The sequence below is a fragment of the Ictidomys tridecemlineatus genome, chromosome 3, assembly GCF_052094955.1.
Source record: "Ictidomys tridecemlineatus isolate mIctTri1 chromosome 3, mIctTri1.hap1, whole genome shotgun sequence".
Classification (NCBI taxonomy): domain Eukaryota; kingdom Metazoa; phylum Chordata; class Mammalia; order Rodentia; family Sciuridae; genus Ictidomys; species Ictidomys tridecemlineatus.
The window spans coordinates 45757375-45774434 of NC_135479.1; the positions used below are offsets into that span (position 1 = coordinate 45757375).

The 17060-nt window shown below is 39.8% G+C and overlaps 1 protein-coding gene across 1 annotated transcript in view; it reads right to left on the reverse strand.

Moving 5' to 3' along the window:
- Positions 1 to 1067: 1067 nt before the first annotated feature.
- Mettl16 (methyltransferase 16, RNA N6-adenosine) overlaps positions 1068 to 17060 on the reverse strand; it is a 70323-nt gene continuing 54330 nt past the window's right edge. The window contains exons 7-10 of the mRNA XM_005327922.5: positions 16985 to 17054; positions 15635 to 15724; positions 1990 to 2163; positions 1068 to 1840 (exon numbers count right to left, since the gene is read on the reverse strand). Coding sequence (XP_005327979.1) covers positions 1217 to 1840; positions 1990 to 2163; positions 15635 to 15724; positions 16985 to 17054 — 958 coding nt within the window. The 3' untranslated portion in view covers positions 1068 to 1216. The remainder of the gene's footprint in view (positions 1841 to 1989; positions 2164 to 15634; positions 15725 to 16984; positions 17055 to 17060) is intronic.

The following is a 17060-nucleotide window of genomic DNA, read 5'->3' on the forward strand; positions in this document are numbered from 1 at the left end:
AGGGAAGACATAAAAAGCAGCACTTGATCAGCAACAAATTACCCGCCAATAGAAGCTTTCTTAAGGTAATATACCATCATTCACTATGAAAGTATTTTCCCAAATCCCAGGATTCAAACAGTATTGACAGTTTAATTCTGAATATTCTTATATTAAAAATAAAACAAGTTACACTTCTTGTGTTTAAACAAAAACCAAACAGTGGCAAAACTGCTATAAAATGGGTATGGGTGTATTTTGTTGTCTCAGCCATATCTAGGAGTTTTGTTCATTTAATTCTGCTTCTGAAATAAGCAATATCAAAATAGCCAGGAGTCAGCAATGTGCCATTTCCCAGGCGTATCCCAGAGGGGCCCTTCTTCCTGATCTTATTAAGGTTTCTCCTCCCAACTCTCCCACCATCTCCCATCAGGCCAGCTCATCTCTGGAGACTGGAGCACAGTTAATCAATCATATGTACCTAGGGTGCAGAGGTTTAGTCTTACAGGTAACTCTAGAAGTAGGCTCTGGGGCCTTTCTGTTCTGCTCTCCATTGGAGGACAAGAGTGCCTTCTCCTCATGAAGACCCTGGGGGACCAAACCATGATGTTCTGGGAAGTCCTGACCCAAGACCAGACACCATAAACGATACCTTGGCCTCACGAAATCAGTCCAACACGGAGGCGACCAGCTTGAGTCAGTTTTAAATCCCTCCTGAGTTTACATCTTTTTGTTGTTGCTGACAACCATAATTCTTCCTCCTGAACTACTGAACTATAACTCCTTATAACTTTAAAATGGATTAATTGATTTCTGCTTTTTAAGATAATTCCACATAGGGGCTGGGGATGTGGCTCAAGCGGTAGCGCGCTCGCCTGGCATGCGTGCGGCCCAGGTTCGATCCTCAGCACCACATACCAACAAAGATGTTGTGTCCGCCTAGAACTAAAAAATAAATACTAAAAAAAAATTCTCTCTCTCCTCTCTCACTCTTTCTTAAAAAAAAAAAAAAAAAAAAAAAAAAAAAAAAAAAGATAATTCCACATAATACTACTAATAGGCCAGTGGTAAAATTCCTCTTGCCACCATTTAGGCTACTCCAAACAATTTGTTTAATAGACTTTTTTTTTTGGGGGGGAGGTGGTATTGGGGATGGAACTCAGGGCCTTCCACATGCGAAGCTGAGCTACACCCCCAGTCCTCTATAGACACTCTTGTAACTGCAAGAAGTATGGAGTTAACTAGCAACAAGCCTGAAAATCTGGTTACGTATATAGGTACAAAGCTGGTTCATCAAATCTCTGTTCTGGCCCTCAACCCAATGCATTTCAACTAAGGCATCATTCATTTCCTTCTTAATGTTTATCAAACACTTAAATAGGTAATGTCCAGCTGCTCCTTGGAGGGGCTTCCCCTTTTCGGCCCCTGGGTTGCTATATTGCTCAGAAGCCTCTCGGTCCTGGGTTTCGTTGCAAGAGACTTTACAACTTTCCACAACCTCCTCCCCTCCCCTTTCCTCACTCCTTTCATCCTCCATGGGTTCTGGGGTTTCCTCTTGGGACAGTGATTCCTGGCTTGGGCAGTAGCCCCCAACAGTGGCAGACTCGCCCTCCTGCAGAGCAAACCCACAAAGGGTACCCTCCTGGGGGCTCAGGGCCACATCCTGGCTATTGCCCGACTCTCTGGGGATGGCTTTTCTCTCCTCCAAGGCCTGTATGACATCCTCAGGAGCTCGAGGCACTTCCCTCAGTTGTCTCACTTGCTTTCTTTTCTTTCGCCTTAAGTGAATCCAGGAGTTTTCTATGGCTGTCAGGAAAAGACTAGCTTCCTCTTTTCCACAGGGAACTCGTTTATGCTGGACCTGTGTGGAGGAAAAACTGAATTTTACATGAAATTAAATGAAAGAAAAAGAGAAAAAAAGAAAGGGAAGGGCAAGTGGGAAAGGGAAGGCAGGCAAGCAGGCTGGCTGGGAGGTTATTGAGTATTCAGTCAATGTGCTTAACCAGGTACCTTTAAATCAGTGAGAATTTTTTCTATCCATGTTGTCACAACCACTATGCCCTCCACTTTCTCAGAGCCCAAAGATGATGCTTTGAGGGATAATTCTTTCATCACAGACTCCAACACTACAAATGTAATGGGTTTTCTTGACTTCTCTAATTTTCTTCGCTTACTTGGTGGTAACTGAAAGAAAAAAGAAGGAATACAGAAAAGATGAAAAGTCATCCAAATAATTAAATCCCATATATTTAATTATTGAGATTCAAGTAGGGGATATTTCCAAGACTTCTGCTACCAATCACTGAACACTAAAAACACAAACCCATTTACATAACATTTCCAATACTTAAAACAACCCTGCAAGGCAGTTTTACCGTCTCTTCATTTTACAAAAGGGAAAACTAAGGTACAGAGAGGCATGTGATCACAGCTGAAGGTCACACAGCTAGTTATGGCAAAGTTGGGATCTGAACTCTAAATTCTTTTTTTTTTTTTTTTTCTTTCTTCCCAGATTAAACCTAGGGCCACTCCAGCACTGAGCTAAGCTGCCCTGCCTGGCCGGGCTCAAACTTGTAGATTCTCTTGCCTCAGCCTTCTAAGTCTGATATTACAGGTGTGTTGCCACCATTCCTGGCAAGCCCTCATATTTTGCAATCATACCATCCTGCCTCTCTGTTCTAACCATCAGTACAGAATTTCTCCAACTGCTAAATGTCCTCACCTATGTGCCCAAAGCAGGCCTTCAACAATTATTTATTTCATGGCAACCAAAGGAACCTGGGTTGCTGTGATCTTTTTCTATAAAGAACTCCATGGCAAGCCAGGCAAGGTGGTATATGCCTATAATCCCAGCAACTTGGGAGTGAGGCAGGAGGATTACAAGTTCAAGGCCAGCTTCAATAAATTAGTAAGGCCCTAAACAAGTTAATGAGATCCTGTCTCAAAATAAAAGATGTAACTGGCTGAGGATATGGTTAAGCACTCCTGGGTTCCATCTCTGGTACTAAAAAAATAAAAAGGGACAGGGACGTAGGGGCTGGGGTTGTGGGTCAGTGGTAGAGGGCTCGCCTAGCACGCCTGTGAGGCACTGGGTTCGATTCTCGGCACCACATAATAATAAATAAATAAAATAAAGGTATTGTGTTTACCTATAACTAAAAACTTAAAAAAAAAAAAAGGCTGGGGATGCAGCTCAGAGGTAAATCACCCCGGATTGAATACCCAGTATCAAGAAATAAAAAAAAAAAAAAATATTCATGGCATAAAATCACCAACTTATAGTTTGAATTACACTTACTGAAGCTTGAAAAGAAGCAGCTAGCAAGCTTGTGTGATCACAGGCTAGCAGTGACCAGGGCCACTGAGATCACATGGGTGAAAGAAGGAGGATTTCTGAATTTTGGCTGGGAAGAGGGCCATTAGGGGCTAGCAGAGAACTAACTGCCTCTCAGCTGGGGATGGAGAACAAAAGTACCAATGAGAACACTGAATATGAAAGCAGGTGTACTGAAAATCCAAATTTTTCTTATCCTATCTCAAATTTTACTACCCACTAGAGGGACTCACGTTCCACTTTAAAAAACCAAATGGTACCACTGTATTTACAATGTATTTCTTTATAGAAAAAACTTTGTAAATGGTATTTTTAAAATGACTTTTGGCCAAGACCATTATATATTATGAACACTGTTTTTTAAGAGACAGAGTGAAACCTGTTAACTCATTAACTTTCAACAAAATTAAGATAATTCTATGGTCAGGGGAAAAACGAGCAGGCAAGGAGAGAAAAAGGCTCAAACAGAGAAAACAGTAGTCAAGTTTGAAAACTCTTTCTTGCAGCCTGGTGCAGCTGGTGTAATCCCAGTCATTTGGGGGTTTGAGGCAGGAGGATCACAAGTTTTAGGCCAATTCAGCAAGACCCCATCTCTACATTAAAAAAAAAAAAAATTAAAAGGGCTGGGGATGTAGCATAGTGCTAAAGCACCCCTGGGTCTGGTCCCCAATCCTTAAAAAAAAAAAAAAGGAAAAAAAATCCTTTCCTGCAAATAGGAATCTCTGTTAACTGTGCTGCCTCTACTCTAGTTCTGTCTGACAACACAGAGCATTTGCACAAATTTGGCAAGATCAAATTACTTGGTGAAGCCCTATAAGAAGCACCAAGAGCCCCATACCACATATACACAGAATAAAAGAGCCAGTTTATAATATGTTAGGAAACTTTTTTAATATTTATTTTTTAGTTGGATGCAATACCTTTACTTTTTATTCATTTTTATGTGGTTCTGAGGATCAAACCCAGGGCCTCGCACATGCTAGGTGAGTGATCTATCACTGAGCCACAATGCCAGCCTGCTAAGGAAACTTTTGAAGTCATAACAGAAACAAGTCTAATTGGGGCTGGGGCTGTAGCTCAGTGGTAAAATTCTTGTCTAGCATGTGTGAGACACTAGATTTGAGCCTCAACACCACATAAAAATAAATAAAATAAAGGTATTAAAAAAAAAAGAAATGAGTCTAATGCTAGATACTGAGGTTCACACCTATAATCCCAACAACTAGGTAAGCCGAGGCAGGAGGATCGCAAGTTCAAAGCCAGCCTCAGCAACTTGGTGAGTTCCTAAACAACTTAGCAAGACCCTGTCTCAAAAATAAAAAGGGCTCAGGAAGTGATTCAGTGGTAAAACACACTGAAATCTCCAGTACCAATAAACAAATTAATTAATAAAAATACTACTAATAATAATAATAATACTTAATCTAAGAAATAATGTATATTTTCTGTGTGTGTGCTGCTGGGGATTGAACCCAGGGGCTTGTGCATGTCTGGCAACTGAGCTACAGCCCTAGCCTTATATTTTCTCTATACCAGAAATTAACTAACAAAAAGAAGAATTAAAGAATAGAAAACAAGCTTAAAAGAAAGAAAAGGATCAAAAACAAAGGCTATGCATGTATGTGTAAGAAAGTGCTTTTGAGAAATGAATAGTGAACTCAAAGACTTGCCTGAGCTTGAACTTGTTCAATTATGTTTCAGACAAGATGAGACAAATTCATATTGACATTAAGACAAGCAGTATTGTTATTGCTCAATCACTCTGCATTAGAGACATAATTTCCATAGTATACTGAGAGCTTAATACTTTGTGTTTTAAGCAGCTTGATATAAAATTTATATTAAGCTAGGGAGGAAAAAAGATGGTAGTGTGTGGGAGGATGATAGGGGATGAAAAATTGGAATCCCCATTCCCCTTCTCAACATTCAAGGCTGCTACCATGGAAAGCTCACTGAAATGGGGCCATCCTTAGGAGCTCACCCAGCACACCAAAGACCAGCTACAAGTATGGCTAAAAGGATAGCACTTCATTATCTTTCCTCATATCTCTTCTGACAGCATTGCAACCATTTATGTTCACAAATTCTAAACATCAAAGTGAAGACAGTGCTGTTTTTCATTTGTCCTGTGAGAGATGGTCTGTAGTACTTTTTTTGTAAGTCAGAATGGACTCTTCATCATTTCTAGACATTAGAAAAAGAAAGTGCATCCTCACCAAATCTAACAAGAGATCTATCAAGGATTTACTTTGAAAGTGAAGAAGTGGTCAGAAAAAACAAAATTGGTCTTGAACTTTTAATACTCTTGCTTCAGCCTCCTGATAGCAGGGATTACTGGTGTGCACCATTATGCCCAGCTTTTATTTTCTTTTGAGGCAAGGTCTTACAAAATTGCCCAGGCTAGCCTCAAATTTGCAATAGTATCTCAGCCTCCTGACTTAATATCTGGAATTATAGGCATGTATGACCACATCACCACACCTGGCTGCAAAATTAGGTCTTAAGAAATCAATAAAGTCGAGGCTGAGGTTGTGGCTCAGTGGTAGAGCGCTTGCCTAGCGTGGGTGAAGCACTGGGTCGATCCTTAGCACCACATAAAGATAAATAAAGGTACTATGTCCATCTACAACTAAAAAATATTTTTCAAAAAGATAGGACATCAATAAAATTTAATAAAAAAAATTAATAAAGTCAACCCCAGACCCCACAGGTTCCTGATATTAGGTAGTTTTACAACCTGCCAAAACCAACGGTATAGAGAAGCTGTTTTTCGCCAACTGAAATTATTTTATTTTGCTAACATGCTTGTAATCTGAAATGAAAAATATTTGATTAGCTGGTTGGTTTTTGGTGCTATGGATTGAGCTCTTGTGTATGCATTACTGAAATTACAATGTGAAAAAAGTCTGGCGGGAAGTTGTGGGCCCCACAGGGGATACAGGGTCTGTATTTTTAACTACAAGGTGTCAATAAATGAAAAAAAAGAGGAAGAACTTCAATTGTTATTCTGGTATAGTGATTAAAATAATAAATTTCACAAAAATCCTTCACATAATGAAGTCACCTGCTGCATGAAATCACTTTATTTGTAGGAAGAGGAGAAGAGAGCCATTTCCAAGAGCTCCTTTTTGGGGAGGGGGGGTGGGGGGCGCAAAGCAGCTTCCTAGAATGACCTTAAGGAAAGAGACCCTGATGGCCACTACAGTCTTTGCTGCTCTGACAGTAAGATTGAATACTTTCCCAGGTCCTCCAGAAATCGTCACATGGCGCACGCCTATAATCCCAGTGGCTAGGGAGGCAAAGGTCACCATGTGTGCCACTATACTCCTCTGGGATTGTGAGTTCAAAGCCAGCCTCAGCAACTTAGCAAGGCCCTAAGCAACTCACTGAGACACTGTCTCTAAACAAAATAGAAAAAAGGGCTGGGGATGTGCCTCAGTGGGCTAAGTGCCCCTGGGTTCAATCCCTAGTACCCCAAAAAACAAAAACCCAAAACAAAAACAAAAAAATCAGGATACCTGTGAGATGTCACTCAGCACAGGCTACCATTATTGGCAGAAATACAGTTAGGTGGCATGGAAGGACAGCAGACTATCTTTCCAAAAGGGCCTCATCCAAATGTGATAAGCTGAGCTGCCATAAACCCAACTATTTATTTAAATACCTTGTTAGCTAAGAGGGATGTTTTTTTAAATTAATAGCCCAGTGGACATTTTAATTTATTATCATAATATACTATTGTTTAAAATGTCCTGAAATTATCCATAGGATGTATGCAAAAACAGCAAAAAAAAAAAAAAAAAAAAGCAAGGGGAAGAAAACTTCATATAGAATACTACCTATCTAGAAGAAATGGTTATAACTATGTATATATTTTCATATATAAATATATATGTGAAATCATAGGGTAGATTTTAGTGAGAATGACTAAAATCTTGTGGCTCAAGTGGTAGTGCGCTAGCCTAGCATGCGTGAAGCACTGGGTTCGATAAAGATATTGTGTCCACCTAAAACTAAAAAATAAATATTAAAAAAAAATCATAGGGCTGGGGATTTCATTTAGTGGTAGAATGCTTGCCTAATATGCATAAGGGTTCTGGGTTCAATCCCCAACACTGCAAAACAACAACAATGAAAAGATGAGATTAGGATAAAAGACAAAAAGAAAGACTTTTGAGCATGTGCATTTGATTTTGAAACCAGGTAATTATCTTTTATAATTATAATGCAAAATTAAATAACAACAACAAAGGCACTTCCTAAGAATTTGCAGTAAGTCAGGATATTCAGAGAGGGGGTCATAGTTAGGAGGGAAGATGAGAGGAAATTTGAGTTCCTGGTAAATAAATCTTACTTAAGATTAACTTCTATTTTTCTGAGATGGAGTCTTGCTATGTTGCCCAGGTTAGCCTCAGACTCCTGGGCTCAAGTGATCCTCCTGCCTCAGCCTCTCAGGTAGCTGGGATTATAGGCGGATGTCACCACACCCATTTAAGACTTTGTAGCAGTGGCACACAACTGTAATCCCAGAGACTTTGACAGCTGAGGCAAAAGAATCACAAGTTCAAGGCTAGACTCAGCAATTTAGCAAGTCCTTGTCTGAAAATAAAAAAATAAAAAGGATTAGAGATATAGTTCAGTAGTGGAGTCCTCCTAAGTTGAACCTGCAGTATCACAAGAAATAAAGAAATTAAAATTTAACTTTAAAAAAAAAATAGTTCTTGAGTACATACTCAAAACTGTTAACAGAGGTTTCTCTGGATAAAGTTCAGGGTGATTTTTCTTTTCCTCCTTCAAAAAAATATTGTCCAGGGGAGCTGGGGTTGTGGCTCAGTGGTAGAGTGCTCGTTTAGCACGTGCAAGGCCCTGGGTTTGATCCTCAGCACCACATAAAAATAAATAAATAAATAAAATAAAAGTCTACCAACAACTAAAAAAAATTTTTTTTTTAAAAAGCAAAAGCTTTTAAAAATGTGCCTTGAACTTTTTCTCAAAGGGAAAGGTAGAGAAAAGGGAGAAGAAACTGTAGTTTTAGATATCTGCTCAACAAATATTTACAAAGTGCTAACTACCACATGCTGCTCAAAAAAAAAAAAAAAAAAAAACCAACCTGCAAGATGAATTAATGAATATGATTTCTACCCTCTGGGAACTTCCAAATTAATGAAAGAATCAAATGGTGATATAAATTATAAATCAGCAAGGTTAATTTCAAGTAAACACTTTAAATACCCAGTATTTATTAGAATACTTTAAGAGGTCATGGAAAGCCAGGCATGGTGGTGCACACCCGTCATCTCAGCAACTTGGAAGGCTGAGGCAGGAAGATCACAAGTTTGAGGCCAGCCTTAGCAACTCAGTGAGGCCTGAAGCAACTTAGTGAGACTCTCTCTCAAAGAATAAAAAGAGGGGCTGGAATAGCACTTGCCTTGCATGTATGAGGTACTGGGTTCGATCCTCAGCACCACATAAAAATGAATAAATAGGGCTGGGTTATGGCTTAGTGGTAGAATGCTCGCCTAGTACGTGCAAGGCCCTGGGTTCAATCCTCAGCACCACATAAAAATAAATAAACAAAAATAAAAAGGACTGGGATTTAGTTCAGTGGTTAAGCACTCCAGAGTTCAATCCCCAGTTCCCTCTTCCCCCCAAAAAAGGCCTGACATGTGTGAGACCCTAAGTTTGATTCTCAGCATCAAAAACATTCAAGTTTTAAAAATGTATATATAAGGACTGGGGATATAGCTCAGTTGGTAGAGTGATTGCCTTGCATGTACAAGGTCCTCCTGGGTTCAATCACCAGCACCACAAAAAAAAAAAAAAAAAAAAAAGAAAAAAAAAAAAGAAAAATGTATGCATAAAACCTGTCTTTTAGGTTTTATAAAAAATAACCTTATTACTTGTCATACTTTATAGAAATAACAATGAAGCCAAATGATAAAATAAATCTTTTCAGGTCAATTTGATTAAATAATAAATTCTTCTACATTCTAAAAAATTAAAAGAAACATACAATGTAATGAAATAAATTACAAAATTTAAGTGGATTTGTCTGTGTATACGTGTGGTGCTAGGGACTGAACTCAGAGACTTACACATGCTAGGCAAGTGCTCTACCACTGAGCTACATCTCCAGACCTCAAGTGAACTCCAAAGAGAAGAGATTTCATGAGCATAGAGTTCTTCCTGGAACTTTTTTTGTGCCACTTTGATATGCAGATGTATGTCTTTAACTATTAATAATCCACCATAGTTGGTACTTTGGTGGAAAAGTGAGAATCACTATATCATTTATTCCCTCATTTTCTTTCATTCAACAATTATTTGAGGACCCCTAAACCATATTACTATGTTGGGCTGATGCTACATAAAAGATACAATACTAGGAAGAGAAACAAAAGTCTTGTGAACACAAGATAATGACCATCAATGTCAGAAACAACCATGGTGAGCTACACAAAAGGTGGCATATAAACCAAGACTTGATATATGAGAAGTCTAATGGCTGTAGGAGGAATATCTGAATATTGGATCTGAGAGCAGTAGCTCAACATTACTGGATCATAAAATGTAGACAGGGGTGAATCGAAGGAAATAATAATATATTTTCTTGAACACTCACTATACCCAGGCACTGTGTTAAGTACATTTGGTCCTCAAAATAACCCTATATAGTAGGTACATTATCATTTCCCATTTTGCAGATGAGGAATCTGAAGCTTAAAGAAGTTAAGAACCTATTTAAACAAAGCTAAATAGGCACCATCTCACAAAAGGCCTTTCCCTCATGCCCTGCAATAGAGTTTGTTATCCCTTATGCCAGAGTTAAACAAAATACTAACACAAGGGAAGCTTGTGCAGAGTATAGATGACTCAAAGTCCAGAAGGGAAAAATGTCTATGGGCTGAATGGTTAAAAAAAAAAAAAAAAAAAAAAAAAAACTTTAAGAAGAAGTTGGAACTGACCTGAGATGCAAAGGAGGGAAGGACCAGACAGAGAACAGGTTGCAAGTAAAGGTAGTACAAAGTCAGATCTAATTCTGTCAGCATGAGAAGTCTGTGGAGGTTAAGATGGTAAAAGACAGTACAGTCAGGAAAACAGGAAGTGCCTAGAATGAAAGGGAAAGGGCAGGATGGATCTAGGAAACTCATGAAGCCAAGTAAGGAGCTGTACTTCACCCCACTGAAAGCAAGTGGCCAGTCACTCAACAGATTTTGTGTGTGTGTGTGGTGCTGGGGATTGAACCCAGGGCCTTGTGCATGTGAGACAAGCACTCTACTAAGTGAGCTATATCCCCAGCCCTCAATCAAGAGGTTTATTTTGTTTTGTTTTGTTTTTGGAACCAGGGATTGACTCAGGGGTATTTGACTACTGAACCACATCTTCAGCCCTATTTTGTATTTTATGTAGAGATTCAGGGGTCTCACCGAGTTGCTTAGCACCTCACCATTGCTGAGGCTGGTTTTGAACTCATGATCCTCCTGCCTCAGCCTCCTGAGCCACTGGCATTACAGGCGTGCGCCACCACATGGCCTCACTCAACAGTTTTTGAGCAGAATGGTAAACTTAGGATGAATCCAAGAGACTCTTCAGATGCTACTGAGACAGTTCCTACACAAGAGGTTGAAGTCCTGCAAGAGTAGGTTATTATGGCTAGGCTGGAATAAAATCAGTAACTTGAGGAGCAGACCATCAGAAATAACTATGGCTTCAGGCTGAGGTTGTACCTTTTTTTATATATATATATTTATATTTTTAGTTGGAGTTGGACACAATACCTTTATTTTATTCATTTATTTTTATGTGGTGCTGAGGATCGAACCCAGGGTCTCGAACGTGCAAGGCAAGCGCTCTACCACTGAGCCACCACCCCAGCACCTGAAGTTGTTTTAGTGGTAGAATGCTCACCTAGCATGTGTGAGGCACTGAGCTCCATTCTCAGCATCACATACAAATCAATTAACTTATTAAACAAAAGTCCATTGACAACGAATAAAAAGAAAAAAAAGAAAGAAAAAGAACTAATGGCTTGAGTTGGGAAATCAGTCTAATTGAGGCTCCAACCTCTCCAGTGCCTCCAGTATACTCATCTATAAGGTAGGAATACTAGCATCTATTTTACTTTATAGTTACAGGTTTTGTTGTTGTTGTTGTTTTGAGGTGTGGGGACTGAATCAGAGCCACTCTACCACTGAGCTATATACCCAGCCATTTTTCTTTTTGGGGGGGTACTGGGGATTGAACTCTTGGCACTTGACCATTGAGCCACATCCCCTGCCCTATTTTGTATTTTATTTAGAGACAGGGTCTCACTGAGTTGCTTAGTGCCTTTCTTTTTTTTTTTTTAATATTTATTTTTTAGTTATAGTTGGACACAATATATTTATTTTATTTATTTATTTTTTCTGTGGTGGATCGAACCAGGGCCTCACACATGCTAGGTAAGCACTCTACCACTGAGCACATCCCCAGCCCCTTAGTGCCTCACTTTTGCTAAAGCTGGCTTTGAACTCACCATCCTCCTGCCTTAGCCTGTTGACTCACAGGGATTATAGGTATGCGCCAGCTTGCCCTTTTTCTTTTGAGACAAAGCCTTGAAGCCTCCTCTCACAGCCTCCTGAGTCATTGTAATGACAGGTCTGTGCCACTGCATAGTTCAGGGGAATACTTTTTACAACCAGAGAATTCCTGGACAATGCTCATACCAAGAATGCACAACTTTAATAGAGTTCCATCCCCAATCTGCTTTTATATTTTAATGAATATTAAATTTCCTTAAAGCAAAGCTAAATCAATGCCATGAGCAATTACAGAACTGGGACAAAGAGGCTTTCTAAGTGGCTTGCTACAATAATGTAAAGAACACTCCTCACTACACACACACTTCCTTATACTCATCATCAGTCAGAAATGATGGTACAAAAATTCTACCACTGGGATCTGTCTTTTTGTTGCTAAAACAAATCCAGACAACAGCAATGGGTTTAGTGTAGGCACTTAAATCACCAGTGAATTAGAATGTTTCGGCATTTAGCACCAACAGAAACAAGTCAGTAGGCCTAAGATAAGTGAAAACAGAAGTTACCATAGTAACTTGCACATTTACCCTAAAATGGCGGGGTGGGGGTAGGGAAGTAGGTCAATATTTCTGCTTAACTAGCTCTATTCCTTGGTTTCCTCTCCATGTGTCTAAAACAGCATCCTCCCCCTTTCCCATCCAGTGAACACTTCAAAAAAAGCAGGGAATGGGTAAAGGTCTAGGTAAAGTGAAGAGGAACCAAGAGGAAGGCTAAATCAAAATATCCTGAGTAACCTGGAACTAACCTCAGGGGAAGCAGTTGCTGATCAAGAGCACCAGTGCTAAGAAACGGTTGCTGGGTTACTACAAATCAGAAACTGCCACTTTCTTCCAGCAGTTTAAGTGCATCTAATGGAACACTTGAGAATGCATTATTAACAGTGGTGGCAGTGGTGAGGAGGGAAGAATACTCTAGCATGGGAGAAATCTGAAGGTCTTAGAGTCAATCTTTTTTTTTTTTTAAGAGTGAGAGAGAGGGAGAGAATTTTTAATATTTATTTTTTAGTATTTGGCAGACACAACATCTTTATCTGTATGTGGTGCTGAGGATCGAACCCGGGCTGCACGCATGCTAGGCAAGCGCGCTACCGCTTGAGCTACATCCCCAGCCCCTTAGAGTCAATCTTTGAAAGTTGAAAATTGTGAGCAAGGATATAGGAGGCCTTAAAAGAGAGGGAGGGAGGCTCAAGGGTTCCTTTTCAAAATAATCCAATTTTGCTCACACAGAAATACAGTATCCTTTGACACTTGGATCTACGATGATTGCTAATCCAAGAGGGCAAGAGCAACTGGTCTACGAGCTGGCGTGGAGAGTGCCAGAGGCCATTATCAGTTCTTTTAGCTGTAGTGCCAACACATGTGGGAAGCAGACGAAGCAGAAAACATTGGAGCCAGGTGCTGCTCCACTTTCTTGCAGCTGTTCATGTCTGCACAGAGTAAGTTAGGGCATTACTAATGATTTTAACCATCTGGTGTATAAGTGCTGGTATTCGAGAAGACAAAAGAAAGGATAATCCTTCAGGGAGGTGAAAAAAACAGAGATATCTTTTAACCAGTTATTTTTGACACACTAACCTCACCTCTAAATACACTTCTGTACTGTTTTAGAATTGAGTCTGACCTCCACAGGAAAGGCCAAACTGTGAAGCATATTTCAATCCAGCAGCACACCTAGTTGCAGGGTGGAGAAAGGACATTCTCAAGTCTTATATCTGAGCTCATGTTCTCAGAAATAAAGTGGCATCAGCAAACTGTCCCCTAGTGCTTCGATGTGTCTCTACTTCCATGCATCTGCCCTACAAGAGCAGGGAGGGAATCAGACACAGCATCAACTAAGATGACAAGAGTGGCCACGACTATGGGAGAGGAACCCCCAGAACAAGCCTGCTGCACAGACTGGGGAGGAGACCTACAGGAGCAGGTACTTTGCTTCCACAAACACTGCAGGAAGAAGGAGCACATGCTGAGCAGCCATGTATGAACTTAAGGCAGGCAGCCCCAGGCAACAAGAAGTCAGCCATTCTGGGAGGGAAGTGTGAGAACAAAGAGATGCTGTTCCAACACTGTTATGGTTTGAATATGAAATGTTCCCCAAAAGTCTCATGTGCTAAGGGCCTAATCCCCAATGCAGCAATGTTCAGAAGTGTGGCTTTTGGAAAGTAATCAGATGTACAGCTATAATGCACCAATTAAAAAATTTGGAAAAAAAAACTGATTAGAGAATCTGACTTTATCAATGTGATGATCTGACTTCATCCGTGGATTAGTAATCCTTTATTGGGAACTGTAGGAGATGGGACCTGGTTGAAGGAGGAGTACCCTTTGGAACTATACCTTATCTCTAACCACCCCCCTTCCTGGCTGCCAGGAGCTAAGCAGCTTTCTACTGCCATGCCTTTCTACAATGTAGCACTGCCTCACCTCAGGCCCACAGCAATAGAGCCAGTCAACCATAGAATGAATCTCTGAAACCATGAGCCAAAATAAATCTTTTCTGGTTTGAATTTTTTGCATCAGGTATTGTGGTCACAGCAACAATAAGCTGGCTAAATACAATAAATAATGCAAAAAATCCACTTGGTCTGGCCAGCTCAGATGTGTTTTTTACTTTACGTATAACAGTACAGAAGTCAGAAACATTTGTGAACAAACCACTGACACAAATTTCTTATCCAGTCTGCTGCACGGACTGGGGAGGAGACCTGCAGAAGCAGGTACCAGGCTTCCACAAGCACTGTGGGGAAAAGGAGCACATGCATACAAAGTAGAGAAAATAGAATCATGACTTATCACTCACCTTCAAGACTAGTTAATATTCTAGGGCTAATTTTAAAGACAAGCAGAATAATCACTCACTAGACTGATCTTAAGTGTTTTACATGAAAATGCTGAATCTACGAAGGCTGGAAGTGTGGCTCAGTGGTAGAATGTTTGCACAGCATGTGCCAGGCTCTGGGTTCAATTCCCAGCACGGGAATTATGGAGGTGAAAGCTAAAATCAAAACAACTTCTTTGTTGGGGTAAAGGAGATTGAGCCCAGGGGTGCTCTACCATTGAGATACATATGCCAAGCTCTTTTTATTTTGAGATAGGGTTTCTTGGAGTTGACCTAGGCTGGCCTCAAACTTGTGAGCCTCCTGCCTCAGTCTCCCAAGTAGCTGGATTTCCAAGAGTATGCCACCCCATTCAAATTTCATTTTTTGAGACAGGGTCTTGCTAAGTTGTTGAAAGTCTTGCTAGCCTGCCGAGGCTGACATTGAACTTTCAATCTTCTTGCTTTGCCTCCAAAGAGGCTGGAGTTACAGTATGTGCCACCATGCCCACCTTCAAAAGGAAACTTCTAAATTCACTAGGAGCCCCAGAAGGCAGCTACCCTAGGAATACAGAAGTGAATGAAAAAAGACTTCAACTGAATTTCAATACCAGAGAAATGTCAACCAGAATCACTGCACTCATGAAGTGTTCCCATAGGCTATATTACCTATGTTTCTAATTCCTAAAAGATGTGTTTGTGTTTGCTGAACAAGAATTTCTGTGTCGCACAAACCCACAGAGGAATTCTCCATGGTCACCAACCAGCCTTCCAGGACTGTGCCTTACTTACAATCTACTTTCTATTTTTCCATAAGCATTTGTGGGCAAACCTAAGGGAAATGGGATAATACTGATTTAGTTCATTTGTGACCCACTAAACCCAAGTATGTGCTGGCATTTGGAGAAGTTCAAGTAAAGTTTCTACTTACTGGTACTGTGACATCATCATAAAAACTCCAAGCTAAGGCCCATCTCATTGTCCGACCTTGACAAAACTCAGTAAAGGTAACTTTGGGAACCTGAAAACACAAACACAGCATCTCATCAAACTAAAGTTGTTCTACAGATGTTTCTGGCTGCTACTTCAAGTTATCTGTCCTTCTTTTTAATTAGCTAACAAACACTACTTCCAAAAAATAATTATTCATAGCCGCCCAATATCACTGAATAATTATATCTCAATAAAGTTTTCCCCCCCTCCTATAAAACATTAGGGAGAATTTAAAGACCTGGCTCAAAGGACCAAATATAAGAAACACTTAAAACAGCTCTTTGGAGCTGTTCTTTATTAACCAGCAAGTCCCTTAACTTATCTAGCATTGTTTCTACATTTGTAAATTGATTTGAATGTTATTGTTGTTGTTTTTACTTTTCTAATAAAGAAAGTCAACCAAAGTCCAGCTATTCACAGGTATGTGTTCACTCTTTAATTTATCAGATTTAAGGAGGGAAAAAAAAGAAATTCCTTTGTAACATTTACCCTTTTACCAAGAAGCAGTATTGTGGGGAAAACAACTAACAGAATGTCTAAGAGAAAACAGATCAGAAACTTGATTTCAGGCGGTGGGATATAGCTTAGTGACAGAGCATTTGCCTGGCAAGCACAGGGCCATGGATTCAATCCTCAGCACTGCAAAATATAAAAACAAAATAGATACTTGGCTTCTACTCCTAACCTTACACCTCACCCTTTTCATTTTACAAATATCTACTCATGCCAAATACCACACACTTAGAGGAAAGTGATGGAGGGGGCTTATTTTCCAACTGCCTTTGAAAAAAGAAGCAACGGGCTGCACTGGGTAGGCTGTCACCCTAGTAGAAAGCACAGTGGACTAACTAAGGCTGTTCCGTTTCTAGTTGTCCTTTATTAACCAGCTGTGTGATCTGGAACAAATCCCTTAACTTATTTAGCATTTAGTTTCTACATCTATAAAGATGTACATCTATAAAGAGTCAGATATGAGGTTGGTGGTAAACATCAGAATTTTTAATTTCAGGTCTCTCTTTGATATTCTACTTAACCTGTTTTCCCATACCTTTTCTGTATTATAATTTCAAAAAAGGTCTTGTTTAAATAATATATAAAAGTCCCTTCTAGCCCTACAATTGTAGGCTTTTAAAAACAAGCAAAAAAAAAATTTTTTTTTTTTAAAAAAAGAAAAGTAGAAGAAGAACCACATTACCACATTTAGAGCTGTGGGATAGTAAAGGAAGATTCTATACCCAAACTACCATCAAAAATTAGACAGACTAGAATGATGATGACAATGCCTTACCCCTTGGATGCGAAGCTCTTCTTTCAGCGGAGCCAGGCTGCATTTTTTTCCCAGCATACAGCTATACCACCTGGGA